We start from the raw sequence: 20,370 nt of genomic DNA on the forward strand, positions 1-20,370 counted from the left end.
AAAAAAGGAAAGATTGCAACATCCATCCAACAACACAGCTACTACACTGCTTTGGCTAACCCCTCTTTGTCCTACCGCCTTGATTTCTCTTTTTCTCAATTTTACACAATCAGCCGAAATCATGGCTCCAAAGCAAGATGTTTTCAATATTCACCCCTTTGGGTGGGAGAATGACCCTGAAGAGGAGACATTCGGGGTGTCGACCTTGGATTATCTCACAGCAATGTCCTACAACAATTATGCACTCTTCTTCAAGATGGACGATGCAATGAAATCTCAGGCAGTAGAGATTATGAAAGAGGGCCTTTCAAGGACCATCAGCCAAGCGAGGCATTTGTGCTGCACCATTGAGAAAAACACCAAAGGTCAGGGCTACGTGTACCTGAAGAAGAAGGACAGCACAGTCCGTCTCTTCGTGCAGTGGCTCGATGCGCCTGAGGACGCGGACAAGTACCCGTCCATCGAAGACATCGAAAAGGCAAACTTCAGCGCAGTGTCACTGGGTGACCTCAAACTCTGGAGTGTCGACCCAATGACCTATGGAGAGAAGCCAGAGGCCCATCCCGATGCCCATCCCGCCGTCTCGGCATTCAAGATGAACTTTGTACGCGGCGGAATGGTCCTCAACATGCATCACCACCACTACTCCAACGATGTCATGGGCTGGGCTGGGTATACTCGGCAGTTGGCAGAGAACTGCTATGCCATTCTCAACAAGACAGCCTTTCCCGACTGGGACCCCAAGAACATGGATCTATCCCTTCTCTCCAAGACGGAGCCCCCTGAGGACCAGAAGGTTGAAGGGCCTCCCGCGCCGGAGCGCCACCCAGACCATATTCAGGGAGTGGCCCTACTCTTCCATCTGCCGAAGAGCAAAGCAGCCGAGTTGAAGAAGTTGGCGACGCCAACTGACGGGACATGGATCTCTACCTACGACGCCTTTACGGCTTTCATTTGGCGCTCCATCACTCGCGTACGAGCCCCTGTGTTCAACCCGGACCCCTCATCAAAGACTGTCCTGATCGAGGCCATCGATATGCGAAGGCGGTTCAACAACCCCAAGGTGCCTCCGCGAATTCGCGGTAACGTGATGTTCGCGGCTCTATCCACAACAGCCCCTGTCGAGCAGCCAACGGTAGCCGAGGTCATCTCGGAATGGCCTCTGTCCAAGGTTGCCCAGTACATACGAGGCATGACCAACAGCGTGACCCAGGAGGGCCTGGACAAGACGCTAGAGATGGTGGCGACTGTCCGCGACAAGACGGCTCTCAGCACACGCATCGACTCCCTGCCGCCCTTGTCGGTTCTCTTCACCGACCACCGAGATGCGTTCATGGCGACGACCGACTTTGGCTTCGCCACGCCGATTACTTATCGCCACCTCACGGATCGTATTACTGAGGGTGTTATTATTATCTACCCCTCTCGTAACAATGATCCGGAGTCAGAAGAAGGCTGCGAGTTTTCCTTCTTCTACGAGAAGAGGTTGGCGCAGACACTTATTGAAGACGAAGAGTTTGGCAAATACTTTGAATATAGAGGCGTTGATGCGGAGGATGCCACCGCTGCAGCAGTCCTCAATTAGTTAGAACCATAACTGATAGGAAATTGGCAAGCATCTGATTTATGAGGAGACAACAAGCAATGAATACATGGTTACATTCTACGCATTCATACAATGAGCGACCCACAAGCACCCATAGTCCTAATAATAACAATAACCACTGAACCTTAGTCCAGCTGCTCAGGTACATGTAAATGTACTCCTACTTGCAATTACCAAAGTGTGATATCTCCCCGGTTGCCTCCAAAAGTCCTACATATGAAATGTGATAATACCAATGAGGATAGCGTGACAGAATCATGCAGGAATCGGCTGATTCATCTATATCATTTTTTTTCCCATGTGAGATATGACATATGCATGTATTTGGCGCGAGCTAGTAAAAATACGGGCGTCTGTTCCATTCATGGAGCGCGCCTCATTCGCACATACTTACTTCTGTGTTACACAGAGCCCAGTTCCGGGAGACGGAATTCCGTTTATGTTACAAGTCAAAAACCACTCGCAACAGGGGTTGGCTCTTCGCTCCAGTTATCAATTGATCCATACAGGCACAGGCCTACGCTACCTGTATATGCCATAGCTATTAGCAAGGATCTGATAAAATTGTTCGCTAAAATTCCCATATTAAACCAATCTTTGCGAGAGGCTTTACTCCGGCATTAACATCAAATTTCTTCTCTGCCGAACCGGGTAATTTCCCGGTAAGATACATCTCATCTGGAAGTACAAGCAGTAAGACTTGTACGGCGTACGAGTATGCGCATGCAATGTGCCCTTGGTAATAGGAGCAATACGTAACGCCGAGATGCCTTCCCTTCGTACTGTGTTGGCCACCGGGTGGAAAAAGAATGGAATCATACAGCCAGCCTGCTAACAGCAGACAAACGGACATGGGTCTGGGAGAGACATGGGTATTTGTGCTCGCAGTAGCAGGAAGAGAGATCTTCACCAATCTTGGCTATCGTAGCGATATCCTTGCTCCGTACGCGTAACATTGGCAACAACAGGAATAGCATCTTGATCACTTTCCAAGGCGTCCTTTTATTCTGTTCTTCTTCTCTGCAGAGCATGTTTCATCATGCCGTCTAAATAGCCTAGCGTGATGCAAGCAGCGGACTGAACTCTATCGCTAGGGCTGTCTAAGCCTCTGTCGATCACTTTTAGCACCGGAGACCTTCTCTAGACCCCGTTATGGAGTCGTGAAGATAGTACTACTCGTAGTATCAACCGGGGATTCTTGAAAAAATCCCACCGAGAGCCAGGCCCCCACAGGGCGGGAAGAGGATTACCATGGGCGGGAAAATGAGAAAAATACGCCAAGGTGCCTTGCTTCGAAAAAGTACCTCCTCCTTTTCATCTGCTATATCCGGGAATGATCTTCATTGTTGCAAGGACGGGAAGAAACTAAGGTTCCGAACTTGGGTTCCGAACTTCTGTACAGTATGTGATGCTATTATTGCATACGACTTATATTCGTATTACGAAATCACTGGCCGAAACTACAAGGTCACTTCTTTCCAATAGATCCTCACAAATTTGGTCTTCTGGATGAACCAATCGCCATCCTTGAGCTTCCACGTCTCGTAATAGTGTCCTCCGCCAGTGCCATGTACCCCTTTGTCGGCCTCCTTGGTACCGACCAGATACGTAACACCGAATATTGCCTTGATCTCGTCTGGGGCAACCAATTCTAGTTCTGGATAGCCAACAGTATGCATTGTTTGGATTGGGGCAAATATCCTGCTGAAGAATGCCACCCAGTCTGCTCGCGAGTCCCAATGGTAGTCAGTGTCATTGAGGTTGACGATCTTGTCGTTCTCATCCACAGCTGTGAAGGTGAAGTCGGGCAGCATGACCTTGTCAGCCAGGCCCCATTCGTTTGCGTCGGCGAGACGGCAGTATAGCGCCTTTTTGCGGGTGATGATTTCCGCGGCGCCGGCTGGAAGATTGAAGGGCATGGTTTGAGAATGCTGGTGGGGTGGATATTCAGAGAGTGTGGAGAAACTGTGAGACGGAGAGAGCTCCGGAGGGGTAAGGAAGCGGCAGAATGTGGTTCAGTAAAAAGAACGCAGAAGGCTTTTCCTATGGAATGATCTACGAATATTGCGGAGTGCTGTTGCTTCAGATGACAGAGAGGTGGGAGAAACTGTCTCAATACATGGGCGCTGGTTATCGTACCACTATTATATGTTTGATTTTTGTCGTATGTTTTGTTGAAGACTAACTAAGGATGCAGCACACGACTAACAATCCCCTTGATAGCAGAACCAACAGGCATATGCATGATTTGAGAAGTCATAGCAGGACCGAGAACGACCAGAATTCGTACCAGTGTGTTGGCTTGACAGTCTAGCTCTGGGCGTTCCCGCTCCTCCATAAACCCTGGTCTACGCATAACATTCAGAGTCAAAAACGATTTAGCTCAAGGACAGGGGGGGCAATTGGTGAATCGTTGTCGTTCAATAAGCGGGACTACAGAAGATATAAGATGGCCCATGCTGAAACTGGAATCCGTATGCGAAGCATCCTGGAAGAAGAGACAGGGGATGCGAAAACTCAAGGGGAGAATTGTGGGAATACGCGAAGAGCCGAGAAAGAATTGTCAAGCCCAGAACTTCTCTCGATGGCACGGCAGAAAGCATGCAGGCAAAGTAGATGTACATTACCACTTCCATATGATTTCTAATGAGTACTTGTACAAGTACTTCTCCTGCATGCCTAGCCGCAATATTAAAGCGTTGCCTTGTGTTCTTGTGATCCAATGGCCGTACGTAACTGTAACAACGAAGGGCTCGATAACTTGACACCATGCGATTCCTCTGCCTCCATGGACGGGGAACCTCTAGACAGGTACGTACGTCAGCCAAGCGCTTGTGTCGAAAGGACACGATACCATATCAAGACAAGGAGTCGCTGACAGATGCCTGCGGCCGTTTCTGGCAAGATTTTTGAGATGCAGACAGGTGAGGATCCTTTTTGGATTGCGATGATTGAAAGGATGCACCAGAATACGTGTTAACTTATTGATACCGATCCATCCATAGTCAGGCTTCGTGAAGCCCTCAGCAGCCATGAATTTGTCTTTATAGACGGAATTGTCGAGACGGAACCGAGCGAAGGTATGTAATGTGCTCTACTCTCTACCCTAGAAACAGAAGACGCAAATCAGCAACATCACCACATACGAGTACACTTCTCACCGACCCCCTTAATCAGCGGCGTCTCTAGCGGCAATGTCGAGAGCTAACTACGTGTCGACTTCTCAGGGGCCGAAGCGGTTGCCGACGAGTTCTTCGCCTGGTTCGACAAGCCCATCAGCCAAGCCCAATCGCAGGAACTCCTGCTTAGCCTGGTGGACTTCATCGCCAACAACGGGCCTTTCCAGGGGATCATGGGCTTCTCAGAAGGCGGTATAGTCGCGGCAATGCTGCTGGCCGAAGACGCTAGACAGGCCTTTGCGGGCTTCCAATGCGGGATCCTTTTAAGCGCAGCGCCGCCACTGGATCCCGCCGGGATTCATCGAGAGCCGGCGACTCTTAGGTGTCTGAACCCTGCTGTCGATGGGGCGGTGATCCGCGTCCCCACGGCTCATATTGTCGGTGCTTGCGAGCCGTTTGCCCGCTTGCTGCCGGTGTCGCCCCTGGCTGGCCTCTTGGTTAGCGGCGGCATGGAGGATCCGGAGAAGCTGCACAAGCTGCTGTTTCAACTGTGCGACGAAGATGGGCGAGAGCTGTTTATCCACCCGCTGGGGCACGAGGTGCCTGGAGCGAAGTCGGTCGAGGGATTATCGGGGACGATTCGGGTTATAGAGAGGACGATTGAGAGGGCACAGCTGGGATGAATTGTAACTGCAGTACTCCATACTCGTACTCCATACCGATGAGGTGAGCTTCAAGAGACTCTTCTTGGCAATTGCCTAAAAGAAAAATGGCACCCAATGCACTCCATAGCGTATTTTCGTCATACAGCGTATTCCGCCCTTGCAGAATACTACTACGAGTAGAAGTCTGATGTCAGGGCACATGACCAACGACAGTGCAGGCCTGTTGTATTAGTCTACATTATTCATTAACCATACACCAAGCATCATTCCTCCTCTACGGAGCGCTCAGCTTAGCCTTCTTCTCCTACTTCTTCCGCGCTTTCATGTGAATCTGCTGGCTGTCCAAGTTCTCTTCCCCTACTCCACCACTCCGGGCTTCGCTTGCACCATGTCCTCGGCATACAAGTACCGCTCTCAACGCTCTGATCAAACCTGGGCCTTCTACTGTATACCAGCTCAGCGGGTCGGGTCAACCGGTGGGTCTTGGTAGAACTCCTGATCCTAGTATTTAGACTAAAGTCCCGGGGTAGCCTGGCAACCTGGACCCTGGACTCTACTTATCACACCGATGTCGTTGACCTTGTTGAGCAATGAGGCAACTCGTACTGTAGAGATACTCCGAAGAACTTACTGGATACGTCGTAGTCCAGTTGCAAATGTACCCAGAAATCTTGTAAAGCGCGAATGAGCGAAATATGCTGTTGGCTCCTCTCTTTCGGTCCCGATTTTTCTCTACGATTATCAAACAGCTCACGGATGCTAAGTTTGAGTATGGGAGGGGGCCGGTCCGTTACCAGGTTACATCTTGGAGCACGGACGTCAACCCATTGGCAAGCCATATTCCGCGAAATTGGTCACAGTCGGTATTTGATTTCCGCAGCAGCAAGACACCCAAGTGTTGAATCAGAACATTAGAGAAGGCTTCTAGAGCTAGTGGCTGGTCGACTTGCCCATGTTGGACTAGCCAGAGAAATTCCAAATGGCGGTATCAGGTCATATGAGCTCAGGAGGAGTCTCAGAACGGAACGGTAAATGAGCTTGTTGGCTGGATGAAGATAGTAACTGTACCGACACGAGGACCAAAGAATACGGAAGCACACGTAACACCTCCTGGTTACATGCAACTACCTGTTGCTCTGTTCCTCGGGCCAAACCGGCTCCAGCGGCGCACTGACTTTCCGCGGTATAATGGTTAGTGTTTCGTCTACATTTGCATATCGCGATCTGGTAAAGATATTCGGTCTAGGATCCGCACACCGCGGATTGATTTGCTACCAACTTGTTGGCTTGGTTTTGTCTTCTATCAACCGGTTACTACCCCCCGTGAGATCCACGACAAATTATCACATTTCTCTTTTTTTTTGTGGGACAAGGAGCCAAATTTTGCCAGCCATCCAGGAACCCGGAACCCCCTTAGATATTGGGTTACTGCGAAGATCGTAACCGTCCGGTTTCTTGGGTCAATTGCATTGCTTTACTCGCATGAAGGATGAGTGACAGGATGATAGCAGCTGTCTGTGCGTTCTTAATTTGCAGATTCTGCATGAATGTTGTTGGGTCGGCCCTTCATGCTAAAAGAGTGTATCAAGGTGTGATATACTACTGCAAGCCATCGGCCAACATATCACAAAACCTTAAACCAACACCAGAAAATACATATAGCAGCACAGCCCGAACCTGAGAACGTCCTGAGGAATCAAACGAACCCCTTTCAACGCTACGACGATAGACTAACTGGCCATTTAGGACAAACTACTCCGAGCTCCTTGTTCGTAGCCGAGAGACCCAGTCCGGACCTCGTCCTGCTTCATCCCCGGAAGCAACAAGCGTCTCGCCAAGGAGGAGGGTAACTTGTAAGCGTTATCCGGAGAGTCTTTTCGCACCGATTGCCCCCAGCAGGGGTTTCTTTCAAGCTCTCTCCTGATCTGAGATAGCATCTTGTACTCCGTACGGTGTCTAGAGGAGATTTGACCCTGAGAATCGCCGCCTAGCCGGTTGGGAGTGTTTTATAAAAATGGGACGCTCTCATAGGGAAGACACTTGTGTAAAGTAGATAAAGAGGATTTCCATCCTCCCGTCAAGTGCTTTGATCAAACTACTACATATCTCTCTCTATCTACTCTCAAAACACAAGAGTTGTTGCTGAGCTCAAGCTATCCATCACCTCTGTAGAGCAACTGGCGGTCATCACCATCATCACTACCCTCTTGCCCTTTTCCTCCCTATTTGCTGAAGCCCATATCTCTTTGGTTGTTTGATATCGTATTTTTTCCACCTTCAAGGCCCATCATTACCACTATCATCATGTCTCAAGACTCAGCCGTAGTTGGGATGTCCACCCACGCAAACGACGACATTGCTGTTGTCGGATTCTCCTTCCGACTCCCTCAAGATGTGAATGACGATATGAGCTTCTGGGAAGTTCTGGATAACCGTCGAAACTTAATGACCAGCTGTCCTGAGTCCCGCATGGATGCTAAGTCATTCTTGGACACCAATGCCAACAAGGTATTCTTCGTCTTTCTGTCTCCGGCAATGATGATTCATGAGCGTGATTAATTGACTCAATGTTGTGTGTATAGCCATATCCTCGTGGGGCTCATTTCATCACAGATGATGTTACCTGCTTCGACGCTCCTTTCTTCTCGGTAACAGCGAAGGAAGCTGCCTCAATGGATCCAATGCAAAGAATGACTCTTGAGACTTCATATCGTGCCTTTGAAAAAGGTAAGCGCAAATACAAGACAGCATGAGAGCTTGGGAACTATGCCTTCTCTCCTCCATTCTTGAATGACTTACTCTCGTGGTGAACTCTAGATTATGCTGACACTTTGTAGCTGGCTTCACAACAGATGCCCTGAGAGGTTCACAGACAGCTGTGTTCCATGCGTCCATGTTGGAGGATTACACACGACTGATGGCAATGGACCCCGATAACGTAGAACGCACCACGATTACTGGTGGCACGGTGCCGTGCATGGTGCCAAACCGTATCAGTTGGTACTTTGATCTTCGGGGACCAAGCATCCATGTTAATACGGCTTGCTCCAGTGGACTGGTCGCCGTTGACATGGCATGTAAGACATTGCGCAGTGGCGATGCATCATGTGTGAGTCCAAAATAAATACCCCTGCCCCTTGTCTCTTATTTCCAGAATGGGTAATTCGGAGAACACCCGGTGAATCCGGTAGTTTGAAAGGCAAAAAGGCTGAAACATGACCAATAGGCTCTCGTCACTGGAGCCAACCTGCTCCTTGACCCTACCCTGTTCCATCTGCTGTCAAACCAAAACTTCCTGTCGCCGGATAGCCGGTCCTACAGCTTTGACCAGCGAGCCAACGGCTACGCCAGAGGTGAAGGTATTATTGCTGTGGTGCTTAAGCCTGTTTCTGCAGCTGTGCGAGATGGTGATATGATTCGTGCTGTCATTCGTGCTTCGGGCTCAAACCAGGATGGTCATACTCCGATTATAACACAGCCCAGCCAGGAAGCGCAACAAGACCTTATTCAGCACGTCTATAAACAGGCGAATGTTTCACTGGCAGAAACACGATATGTCGAGGCACATGGTAAGCTGGATGCTGAAGTAATGATGAATAAAAGAGAGATTTTGTTGACAAATTATTAAAAACAGGAACGGGAACGCCGGTGGGAGATCCGATTGAAGCACGAGCAATAGGGAGAGTGTTCCGAAAATACCGATCCCAGAAAGATCCACTTTACATGTAAGTCTCTGGTTTCTGAAGCTCTTTGGTACTATCTGTAACTGTATTGAATCCATGGACAATGACTTACTGACATAACTTGCTAATAGTGGCTCCGTCAAATCCAACATTGGCCATCTTGAAGGTGCAAGTGGCCTAGCTGGCTTACTGAAAGTCATCTGTGAGTTTGACTACATTTGGTGTTTACCAGAGAAGCCCTGTGGCCAAGTACTAACTTTCTCCAGTGAGTTTGGAAAAGGGTATTATTCCACCCAATGCGCTCTTCGACAAGATCAATCCTGCTATAGACGCAGACTTCTGGAACATCTCGGTATGTAATAACACTTTAACTATATGTTTCAACGCGTTCATAATCTCTGACTAACGTCTTTCCCAGATCCCTGCTGCAAGTGTGTTCTGGCCCGGCCAAGGCGTGCGCAGAGCCTCAGTCAACTCCTTCGGCTTTGGCGGCTCCAACACACACGTTGTAATCGACGATGCGCTGCATTACTTACAAGAGAGGAACTTGGCTGGCAATCACTGTACCGCTACAGTTCCTGACAACGTGGCCGGTGAATTGGTGTCACCACCAGCACCAATCATCGACGGCCCTCTGGAGAGCTCCCCTACTTCAGATGAGGAATGTTCTAACTCGGATGTTTCCACTGTTGGTTCTGAGGAAACTGAGTCTACTAAAGCGGCTTCAGAGACTTCAGCCGCAGAAACTCTTCCTAAGTTGCTTGTGTGGACCGCCGCCGACGAGCAGGCAGCCAAACGCTCCCTACGCGATTACGAACTCTATTACAATGAGAAGATCGCAGGGAGCCGCACCAAGCTCGATCGTTTGGCTTACACATTGGGTGCCCGCAGGACGCACATGCTTTGGAGGAGCTTCGCCATTGTTACAGATAGCCAAGATGGTGCAACGGACCTTGACCCAGCGAAGCCCGTGAGGAGTTCTACAGATGACGCTACACTGGCCTTTGTCTTTACAGGACAGGGAGCCCAGTACGTGGGCATGGGATGGGACTTGGTCAAACATCCCGTTTTCGCAGACACCCTCCAGAAGATTGATAAGATATACGAGAGCCTTGGGTGTACATGGTCTATCTTCGGTAAGAGGCCTATTTCCCAGCTTATTGATACCTGCGGTGTAACATAACTAACAAACTTCTTCGCATCGCAGATGAGTTACGCTCTAGTAAGAATATCGACCTGCCGCAGTACAGCCAGCCCTTGTCCACAGCGGTTCAACTTGCCCTGCTGGAACTGCTGGCTAGTTTCGGTATTGCTCCTAAAGCCGTCATTGGACACTCTTCAGGAGAGATTGCCGCTGCGTACGCCATTGGTGCGTTGTCATTGGAATCTGCCTGCAAAGTCTCCTATTTCAGGGGCCAGCTTGCAGGAAAGCTGAGGACTGCCAATGCCGCCACCCCAGGGGCAATGATGTCCATCAACTTGACAGAAGCAAATGTCTCTGGATACCTTTCTGCAATTGGTGATGAAGTTAGCTCTGTTTGTGTGGCTTGCATCAACAGCCCCCTCAACTGCACACTGTCAGGTCCCGAAACGGCCATTGACGCCATCAAGGCACAGGCTGACAAGGATGGCATCTTTGCTCAAAAGCTTAAGACTGGAGTTGCATACCACTCAAAGGCAATGGAAGCTATTGCTGACGAGTATGTAACGCTGATGGGGTCGCTTGAGGGTGCCTCGCGCCAGGATCTCAAGGTCGCGAGCGGTATTCCCATGGTCTCATCCGTGTCAGGCAAGATCGTACGTCCGGCTGCTCTGAAGACGGGCCAGTATTGGGTCAACAACATGGTCTCCCCAGTTCGTTTCGCCGATGCCATGCAGCTGCTCACCCAAGAGCCATCCAAGGTCAAAATGGGGCTGAACAGTATTACCGACCTTGTCGAGATTGGGTCTCATCCTGCTTTGCGAAGAGTGGCTCAGGATACTATCCGCCAAAATGGAAACAAAAAGCAGCAGATCCGGTATAGTGCTGCTTTGCAAAGATCCCACCCTCCTATTAAGACAACGCTGGAACTTGTGGGACAGTTGTTTTGCTGGGGACACAACGTATCCATCAATGCTGTCAACCAAAGCATGAAGCCGGCCACCAAGTTGGACACATCCACAGGGAATCCCAGTTTCCTCATCGATACCCCAGAGTATCCATTTGACCGATCCCACAAGTACTGGGCAGAATCTCGCATTAGCCGAGACTACCGACTTCGTGGCAGCGTCAAGGGTGACATGCTCGGAGCTCGAGTGGCTGATTGGAATCCCCTTGCCCCTCGCTGGAGAAATTTCCTAACAGTTGAGTCTATTCCATGGACCGGGCACCACAGGGTTACCGACGCCATATTGTATCCTGCTGCCGGCATGCTAGTCATGGCTATTGAGGCTGCCCAGCAAATGGTTCCAGAAGATAAGGAGGTTTCCGGCTTCCTCTTCAAAGAGGCTGATTTCTTCAATCCCATCATGGTTTACGATAGATGGGAAGACAGAACTGAGACCCAGGTTCAACTTCGACCTCTTAATACGACACAAGATGCCGAAAAGTGTGGCCATCTGCTGTTCGAGGTGGACATTTTCTCTTACACAAGTGAAAACTGGACTCACTGTTTCCACTCCAGCATGCAAGTTGATTACGAGAAGTCGACAAGCACCTACGGCAGCGAGCGTAGGCAGCTTACCCACGAGAAAGTTCGTAATCAATACAGCCAGGCTTCTGAAACATGTGTCTGGCCTATTGACGCTGCCTCCATCTATCGCAACGCTACCGAAGTTGGCTTGCAATATGGAGAATGGTTTCAGCTTCTGCAGGATGTGTGCTGGGACTCCAATGCTACCGCCGTGGCCCGTGTTGATGTGTCCAAAGACAAGTACAAGACTGCCAGCCTGGTACATCCCTGCGTACTTGATCAAGCCTTCCAAGTATTGCGTGTCGGTGCTGGCCAGCATCCCCACGCCAATGTTCCCGCTCGTTTGGTAGGCGCATGGTTTGCCTCTACCTCAAAGTGGCAAGGTCCTGGATCTGACCATATTCGGTGGATTGCGACATCTACTTCAGCCGCTCCTGTTGGAGGTGCCCAGGGCAAGGGCGAGCAGGGTACCATTGCTGCCCTGGCTGATGATGACACTGTTCTGTGCACGATAGAGCAGGCCACCACGGTGTCCATCACCAGCGACGTCAAGACAACGGACAAAAAGCTACTCTACAGTACCGAGTGGAAGCCCCAGTTGAGCTTGCTGGAACCTGAGCAGCTAGCCAGCGTCTGTAAAGCAGATTCATTTGAGAAAGATGAATCTTCAATTGTGGAAAATCATTTGAAGATGTGCTTAGCTCTGGAGCTTACTGCTATCCGAGTGCTTCAGAGACTAGATCGAACCAAGATTCCCAAGGCTTTGACTCGCCACGTCGAATGGATGGAGTGGCATATTGCTAGCAATATGACCCCTGAAAACAGACAGCTTGGAGATACCATAAGCGATGAGGAGTTGGAATCTCGCCTAGTTGAAGCTGAAGAGCTTCTACCGGCTTGGAAGCTGTTAACCACCTGCGCGCGAAGACTGCCCGAGGTGCTCTCGGGTGAGGTCGATCCTCTCCAAGTGGTGTACGGAAAAGACGAAGCAGACGTCTTTTATGCCGACCTCTGCTATAAGCTTTGCCAGGATGGTCGACTCAGTGCAGTCTTGGACCTGGCCGCACACGAGCGCCCAGCTCAGCGAATTTTGGAAGTTGGTGCCGGAACTGGTGGCATGACTGGACATGTTCTATCCCTCCTGCAACAGCGCGAAGAAAGAATTGGGGGCTCTTGCTTCTCCCAATACACGTATACAGACATTTCGCCAATGTTTTTTGAGAAAGCTCGTGAGCGATGGTCTCATCTCGCTTCTCAGGGCCGCATGAACTTTAAGACCTTCAACATGGACAATCCTATCGAAGATCAGGGATTCGAGCCCGGCTCTTATGACCTTGTCGTTGCTGCCAGTGTGCTCCATGCTACCCCTTACATGGAGACTAGTCTTCGACACGTCCGTAGAGCATTGAAGCCTGGCGGCCGACTCATTTTGCTTGAGGTCATTAACCCGGAAAATATCGTCACGAGCTTCATGTCGGGATTGGTGCCTGGATGGTGGGTTGCCAAGGAGGAATGGAGACCATACTCTGCGGCTGTGGATGAGCCGCGATGGGATAAATGCCTGAAGGACAATGGATTCTCAGGCAACGACGTGATTATGCGCGATTACAAGAGTGATGAATGCCATGTTGTGAGCATCATCCTCACGACGGCTGTCGAGGAACCCAAGCAGGCTCCTGAGACTCGGCAGAGAAAGCTTGTCATTGTTGTTGATGAGCAAAAGTCATACCGACAGACACGGTTGGCAGAATTGGTGCAGCAGCAACTGGATCCTCAAGGCAGCATGACTTCAAGCATCTGTTCCTTCACCTTGGACGACCTATCGCAGTCTCTCGACAGCCTAACCAAAGATGACACTGTAGTGTGCATTGCTGAGGTCAACAACCAGGCCCTTCTCTCCAATCTTTCAGAAAAGAGCTTCAAGTGCCTCCAGTACCTAGTAGGAAACGCACCCAAGCTTCTCTGGGCCACTGCTAGCAGTATAGAGAACGAAGAGCACGCCAACTACGGCGTCATGCAGGGATTCTTCCGTTCGATTCGAGTAGAGCATCCTGATAACCAGATTGTTTCGCTTGCCATGGAAGGTAAATTGGAATCTCTCAAGTCTGCTCAATTTATTGCAAAGGTCTTTAATGCCAGTTTCGGATCCTCGGCTTCTAAAGAGGTTGAGTATCTCGTCAAAGATGGTCTTCTGATGACTGGAAGAGCAGTCGAGGATGTATCCGGCAATGAAGCTATCACTTCTCTCGTGTCCTGCCAATTCCAGGAGAAGGCTTGGTATGATGGACCGGCTCTGCAGCTCTCTGTTGACACTAAAGAAGCTGTAGCCACCCTGCAGTTTGTCCGAGATGTCAAGTATGAGATCGATTTGGATCCCAGTGAGGTGGAAATTGATGCCAAAGCTTGGGGTGTTAGCCACAAGGATGCGCAGACAGCCATGGGCCGCCGGCAAGATTTCCATGATGGCCTCCAGCTCGGATATGATTGCGCTGGTATTGTCACTCGGGTTGGACGAGACTGCGCTTCCTTCAAGCCTGGAGACCGAGTCTGCATGGTGGCTCCAGGTTGTATGCGACAGTATCCTCGCGGAAATGCAAAAGCCGTTTGCAAAATTCCAGAGTCAATGTCTTATGAGGTTGCTACATCTGTCCTGATCCCCTCTATGACTGCTTATCACGCCATGGTCGATATTGCTCGCCTTGATAAAGGAGAAAGGGTTCTCATTCACGCAGCTGCCAGTGCCGTAGGCCAAGTCGCTGTCCGTGTTGCCCAGATGCAGGGTGCTGAGATCTTCGCCACATACTCGGGATCCCAGGAGCGAGACACGCTGAAGACCATGGATTTGCCTGAGGAGCGCATCTTCGACAATAGCAGTATCGCTTTTACGCAAGGTGTGATGAAGCTGACTGGCGGAGACGGAGTAGATGTGATTTTCAATCTGCTGGCTGGAGAAGAAGCCATGCGAGCCTCTTGTGAATGTCTGGCTTCTGGCGGGCGCTTCCTCGAAATGAATCGCTCCAACGTCGGTTCCAATGCCACTCTTCCCATCGGTATCTTGGACAGAAACGCCAGTTTCTCCATCATTGACGTTGTCGGCCTGAATCTGAAGACAACTAGCAGACTTCTGCAGAAGACAATGGAGCTGATGGAACAGGAGCACATTGCGCATCCCAAACCATTGCACTGCTTCAACGCATCAGAAGTGGAAATGGCCTTCCAAGAGTTACAGGCTGGCAATAAACTGGGTCGTGTCATCATCAAGCCTCAAGCTGAAGATGTAGTAACGGTAAGTAGAGAGTGTTAACTATCAATGCCCGAATTCTCAGACGACTAACTTTGAAACAGAAATTCATCCAGGAGCAGCGTCCTTGGAAGTTTAATGCAGATGCATCGTATTTGATTGCAGGAGGATCCGGTGGTCTTGGTCGGGCCATTGCTAAATGGATGGCTGACCGCGGAGCCAAAAACCTGATTCTTCCATCTCGATCCGGAGCTGCTTCAAAAGCTGCCAAGGAATTGATTGAAGAATTAACAGCTCGTGGCATCAACATTGTGGCGCCCAAATGCGACGTGGCATCAGAAACAGAGCTCGCAGATGTCCTAGATAACTGCGCTCGCACTATGCCTCCTATTAAAGGCTGTATCAACGCAGCAATGGTCCTGCAGGGTGCCGTGTTCCAGAACAGCATGACCTTTGCCCAGTGGGATCTCACGATGCGCTCTAAGAGGCAGACATCGTGGAACCTGCACCAGTTCCTGCCCAAGGATCTCGACTTCTTCATCATGCTCTCATCTCTTGCTGGCGTCGTTGGTCAAATCGCCAGCGCAAACTACTCGGCAGGCTGCTCATTCCAGGACGCTCTTGCACGACAGCGTCTTGCTCAGGGTCAGGCAGGTCTTTCCATCGACCTTGGCTGGATGCGAAACATTGGAATTGTCGCCGAGACTGGCGCGTACCAAAAGCAGCGCGAGTCCTTTGACGACATGAAGCAGATTGACGATGCCGAGCTCTTCGCTACCCTTTCCGTATACTGCGACCCAACCGCTCCTCTGCCCGCTATCGTGTCTCAGGCCGGGGGTCAAGTTCTCTTTGGGCTCAAGACTCCGATTGATAGCCTAGCCCAAGGCCGCAACCTACCACAGCTGATGGACAGGCCCTTCTTCGCCCCTTTCTCCTTTACCACCGACTCAGCCGTCGCAACAAGCACAAGCGCCAACCAAGAAGCCGCAGTGGGCGCTCGTTTCCGACAAGCTTCGAACCCAGGAGATCGCGCTGAGGTCGTGCTGGGCGCCTTGACTGCCAGGCTGGCGCGTGCCATGGCCATCCCGTCTGACGATGTGGAACAGAACAAGTCACTGTCACACTATGGCGTTGACTCTCTGATGTCTGTTGACTTGCGAAACTGGATTGGACGAGAGTTTGGTTCCATGCTTACAGCATTCGATATCATGGGTGGTGCCTCCATTGCAAAGATTGTGGATATGATTGTTGAGAGGAGCACGATTGGGTAAATGGTCCCAGGAGTAGATTATAGTTAGAGGGTAGAAAAATGGTAGACACGTGATAGAAAAACAAATAGACTCAACGCTGGGTTATATCAAAATTATATCTTTTTTTATCTATTACATACCTATTTATATACCATTGATTACAGTGACTTCTCAACCTCCATTGCTTCCTTGATGCCCTCTTCAATGGCCGTCACGCGAGCCTGTTCCAAGCGCTTAAGCGGCCGACGGGGGTATCCTCCGTATCCATAGAAGCTCTGGATCGCCTGCTTTGTGCCGGCAATGGCCGCCTTTGTCAAAGGCCAGTCACCACGGCTGAGGATCTTTTGCAGTCTCTCGGCCTCCTCCTTGTTGCCCTCGGCGTACGAGTTCCAGACCTTGACGCACAGCTTGGGCATGACATTGGCACCGCCGGCGATGATGCCGCTACCGCCGCTGACCAGCGTCTGCAGAGTAAAGTCGCACATACCACCAAAGGCCATGTATCCTGAGCCCTCCTGGAAGGGGGTCTTGGCGTTGGTGCCGAGAGCAACGCGTGTGAGCTTTCCGGTGTTGCCACAGGTGAACTTGGTGCCGGTGATGTTCTTGTGCTGGGCCAGCTTGATGAGCAGGTCGCTGTCCATGTCGATTCCGGACACAGCACCAGGGTAGTTGTACAGGATGATGGGGATGGGGCTTTCGTCGGCAACGGCAATGAAGTAGTTGTAGATGGACTCCTCGTCGGTCTGGGCGCGGTAGTATGACGGAGGCAGGATCAGAGCAGCCTCGGCCCCGGCTCCGGCTGCGAGCTTGCACAGCTCAATGGTGCCTCTGACACTGCCCTCGGTGGCTCCAAACAGGACTGGTGTGGACTGGAAGCCGGCGGCGTCGAGAGCTTCTCTTGAGGCCTTGACGACGGCAATCTTCTCTTCTCTTGTGCAGTGGACGGCTTCGCCATTGGAGCCCATGATGACGAGACCAGCGAGGCCGGCCTTGGCGAGTCGCTCGGCGTGCTTCTTGATGGTGGGGATATCGAGATCTTCGGTGACGGGGTCAAAGAAGGTCATGGTAGGGGCGTAGATGCCGCATGGCAGCGATTTAGCAGGAGCCGCCATTGTGAGGTTAGAATGTGTGTAGTGAGACTTTTGGTGAGGGTATCAAAGGAGGAACGCAGACGGGATGGAGAGGAGGATGAGCAACACGGAGAGGGGAAAGGATGGAGAAACAACGTTTATGGAGGAGACAAGGAGACAAGCAGGAGATTATTGGATTTGTATTCCTAAAAGGATGGATCCAATCTTTATAAACCAATACAAGCACGAGTTGCGTGTTCGGGCACAAATTATAGCCGTCTATAGCCACAAACATGACACTCTCCTACTCATGGGCACATGTTTCGGAGGGGCAGCCACCGAAGGGCTCCGATATCCATGATGTAGCTCGGCCGACTGACCCCGACTCCAAGAACAGCTATCCGAAGACGGCGATGGAATGGGTGAGATTTAGTGAGCTGGAGCCGTGGCGAGCGGCAGCATTGGATCAGTACTATTGCAACGGCTCTTGGTAGTGGATATATAAGGCAACTTGTTCCGGTCGAGTCGATGGAGATGCTGGGGAAGAGGATACATGTACAATGGAGATGGCGGCATGGGCGTGAATACTTCATCTGATTGGTGGATATTTCGATTTTGGGCATTTCCCACCATTCACAGGAATAAATGCGAGAAGCCAAACCCGCTCCGCCGTACCTGTACTTGGTTAGTTTGATCCATCCGTCGGTAGTACGGCTATATAATTTTTTGTTGTTTTTGGAGTTGTCGAACCATGTCCGTCGGGTTTATTCAGGCCGATTTCAGGAGGTTGGACTGCTGGCTGACAGTAAAGTGAAGGCGGAGAAGTAGTTCAAGTAGCGGGATATGAAGAATACCCTTGGCTACTTGTTTGCTCTTCGGGTGCTGACTTGAATTCAATGCAATGCTCTGTATCCTGGACTTTTTCTCCAAGACTGCGGGGTCGTGTAATGCAGCGCGGGGTAGTGAATCCCGAGACTTAGCAGATGGAGATGCTTCAATTGTATAAGTCAAGCATGGATCATGCTTCAAACAAGCACAACCCCCTGACAACAATAAGCTATTTCGCTTGCTCTGCATCATGTATCTGCATCCATCAAGGTCGCAATGTAGTCAATTAAATCGCACATTTTGAACTAAAGCAAATCCCACGAAAATGAGGGTCCAAGAAGCAACTGAATGCTGCTCCACGGCCTTTATTTATCCCTCCAATTGCTGCCCCGCCAATGCCCCTCAATTCCTCCGTCAGCATGTCACCAACTCGGAAGCTGGCATGAGAAACGCGACTCGGCAAGGCTGTAGATGATCTTTTTCTTTTCGAGTCTTTAAAATCTGATGCTGTAATCTTCTTCTTCTCTTCTCGCTTCATCTTCATAACCCTTCTCGTCATCGCAGCGTGTCTCTGTTCTCTCCATCTCACAAAGATACCCCACCTCCTTCACGAATATCGAGACATTTTGAAGACACTCTACTCACAATGGCGACCCCTCTCAACGTGTTGATGGTGAGTCCCAGCTGGAAATTGACCACTTTACTGAGTGACTGACTGTAAAACTCCAGATCGGTACTGGCGAGTACACCACCGGCTTCGTTGGCGGTGGCGCCTCTGGATCCGACAAGAAGGTGGGCGTTGTCGGCCTCACCCTCTTCGACCTGCGACGACGAGGCAAAGTCGGCCAGCTGGGCATGGTTGGTGTCAATGGCACAAAGTTTCCCGCAATCCGTACGTACAAGCTCATTGAAGGTGTTCCTAGGCCAAAGATGAGACTGACTGACTGTGAACTCGCCCCATTGTAGGAGAGCACCTCAACAAGAACATCACCCAAGTCTACAACAACCTGGACACCTCATTCGACTCATTCCCAGCCAACGACAAGGTCGATGCCGACGCCTACAAGGCCGCCATTGACCAACTCAAGCCCGGCGATGCCATCACCATCTTCACCCCCGATCCCACCCACTTCCCCATTGCGCTGTACGCCATCGAGCGCGGCATCCACGTCCTCATCACCAAGCCCGCCGTGAAGCTGCTGGAGCACCACCTGGAGCTGGCCCAAAAGGCCAACGAAAAGGGCGTCTACGTCTTCATCGAGCACCACAAGCGCTTCGACCCCGCCTACTCAGACGCCCGCTTCAAGGCGCAGACCCTGGGCGACTGGAACTACTTTTACTCCTACATGTCACAGCCCAAGTCGCAGCTCGAGACGTTCAAGTCCTGGGCCGGCAAGGAGTCCGACATTTCCTACTACCTCAACAGCCACCACGTCGACATCTGCGACTCCATGGTCCAACAGCGCGGCTACCTGCCCACCAAGGTCTCGGCCACCTCCTCCAAGGGTGTCGCCACCAGCCTGGGCTGCGTCGACGAGACCGAGGACACAATCTCCCTGCTGGTCACCTGGGAGCGCAAGGACGAGCCCAACAAGCGCGCCATTGCCGTCTACACCTCCTCGTGGACAGCGCCTCAGCGAGCCGGCATTCACACCAACCAGTACTTTCACTACCTGGCCAAGGAGGGCGAGATCCGTGTCGACCAGGCCCACCGAGGCTACGACGTCGCCGACGATCGCGCAGGCCAGCTGCAGTGGTTCAACCCGTTCTACATGCGCTACGCCCCTGACGAGGACGGCAACTTCAACGGCCAGACGGGCTACGGCTACATTTCCATTGAGAAGTTTGTTGATGGCTGCCGCGCGGTCAACGAGGGCAGGGCTACACCAGCTGACCTGGACGCCAAGGGTCTGCCTACTCTGAACAACACCATTGCGACGACAGCCATTCTGGAGGCTGGACGACGGAGTATTGATGAGGGCCGTGAGATTAAGATTGTGGTTGAGAATGGCCAGTGGAAGCTGGTGTAGAGATATGAGTTGTATGCCAACCAAAATAATGACTAGATGAAATGAAAGTTATCAAAAAAGAAAAATAAATATTTTAAATGATCAAAAACCATTGTCTTCACTGTATTTTAATGTTGTGCTTTTTCGCTGCCAATTACATGATTCATAGCGCAAGGTGGGTACATACATGTGAAGATGCTAAGAAAAAATCATGAACCCACCACTAG

At 50.8% G+C, this 20,370-nt stretch overlaps 6 protein-coding genes across 6 annotated transcripts; 4 read left to right on the plus strand and 2 right to left on the minus strand.

Moving 5' to 3' along the window:
- Window positions 1-121: 121 nt before the first annotated feature.
- Window positions 122-1,585, plus strand: T069G_00399 (transferase family domain-containing protein; the record flags this gene model as incomplete). The annotated part of the gene is made up of 1 exon (XM_056167609.1): window positions 122-1,585. One exon carries the CDS (start codon window positions 122-124, stop codon window positions 1,583-1,585), a length of 1,464 nt encoding a protein of 487 aa, XP_056032925.1.
- A 1,481-nt stretch (window positions 1,586-3,066) lies between these two features.
- T069G_00400 (snoaL-like domain-containing protein) lies at window positions 3,067-3,525 on the minus strand (the record flags this gene model as incomplete). The annotated part of the gene is made up of 1 exon (XM_056167610.1): window positions 3,067-3,525. One exon carries the CDS (start codon window positions 3,523-3,525, stop codon window positions 3,067-3,069), a length of 459 nt encoding a protein of 152 aa, XP_056032926.1.
- Window positions 3,526-4,375: 850 nt separating this feature from the next.
- On the plus strand, window positions 4,376-5,408 carry T069G_00401 (serine hydrolase (FSH1) domain-containing protein; the record flags this gene model as incomplete). Its single annotated transcript, XM_056167611.1, has 4 exons — window positions 4,376-4,417; window positions 4,512-4,530; window positions 4,612-4,686; window positions 4,834-5,408. 4 exons carry the CDS (start codon window positions 4,376-4,378, stop codon window positions 5,406-5,408), a joined length of 711 nt encoding a protein of 236 aa, XP_056032927.1.
- Window positions 5,409-7,694: 2,286 nt separating this feature from the next.
- T069G_00402 (KR domain-containing protein) lies at window positions 7,695-16,257 on the plus strand (the record flags this gene model as incomplete). Its single annotated transcript, XM_056167612.1, has 13 exons — window positions 7,695-7,898; window positions 7,973-8,117; window positions 8,228-8,499; window positions 8,617-8,959; window positions 9,025-9,115; window positions 9,205-9,275; window positions 9,340-9,425; window positions 9,492-9,666; window positions 9,730-10,209; window positions 10,281-11,676; window positions 11,737-15,031; window positions 15,091-15,771; window positions 15,847-16,257. 13 exons carry the CDS (start codon window positions 7,695-7,697, stop codon window positions 16,255-16,257), a joined length of 7,650 nt encoding a protein of 2,549 aa, XP_056032928.1.
- A 137-nt stretch (window positions 16,258-16,394) lies between these two features.
- On the minus strand, window positions 16,395-17,348 carry T069G_00403 (dihydrodipicolinate synthetase family domain-containing protein; the record flags this gene model as incomplete). The annotated part of the gene is made up of 1 exon (XM_056167613.1): window positions 16,395-17,348. The coding sequence occupies one exon, from the start codon at window positions 17,346-17,348 to the stop codon at window positions 16,395-16,397; it is 954 nt and encodes a 317-aa protein (XP_056032929.1).
- A 1,432-nt stretch (window positions 17,349-18,780) lies between these two features.
- On the plus strand, window positions 18,781-20,164 carry T069G_00404 (oxidoreductase family, NAD-binding rossmann fold domain-containing protein; the record flags this gene model as incomplete). Its single annotated transcript, XM_056167614.1, has 3 exons — window positions 18,781-18,807; window positions 18,864-19,026; window positions 19,101-20,164. The coding sequence occupies 3 exons, from the start codon at window positions 18,781-18,783 to the stop codon at window positions 20,162-20,164; spliced, it is 1,254 nt and encodes a 417-aa protein (XP_056032930.1).
- Window positions 20,165-20,370: the final 206 nt, after the last annotated feature.

The sequence above is a fragment of the Trichoderma breve genome, chromosome 1 (assembly GCF_028502605.1).
Source record: "Trichoderma breve strain T069 chromosome 1, whole genome shotgun sequence".
NCBI lineage: Eukaryota > Fungi > Ascomycota > Sordariomycetes > Hypocreales > Hypocreaceae > Trichoderma > Trichoderma breve.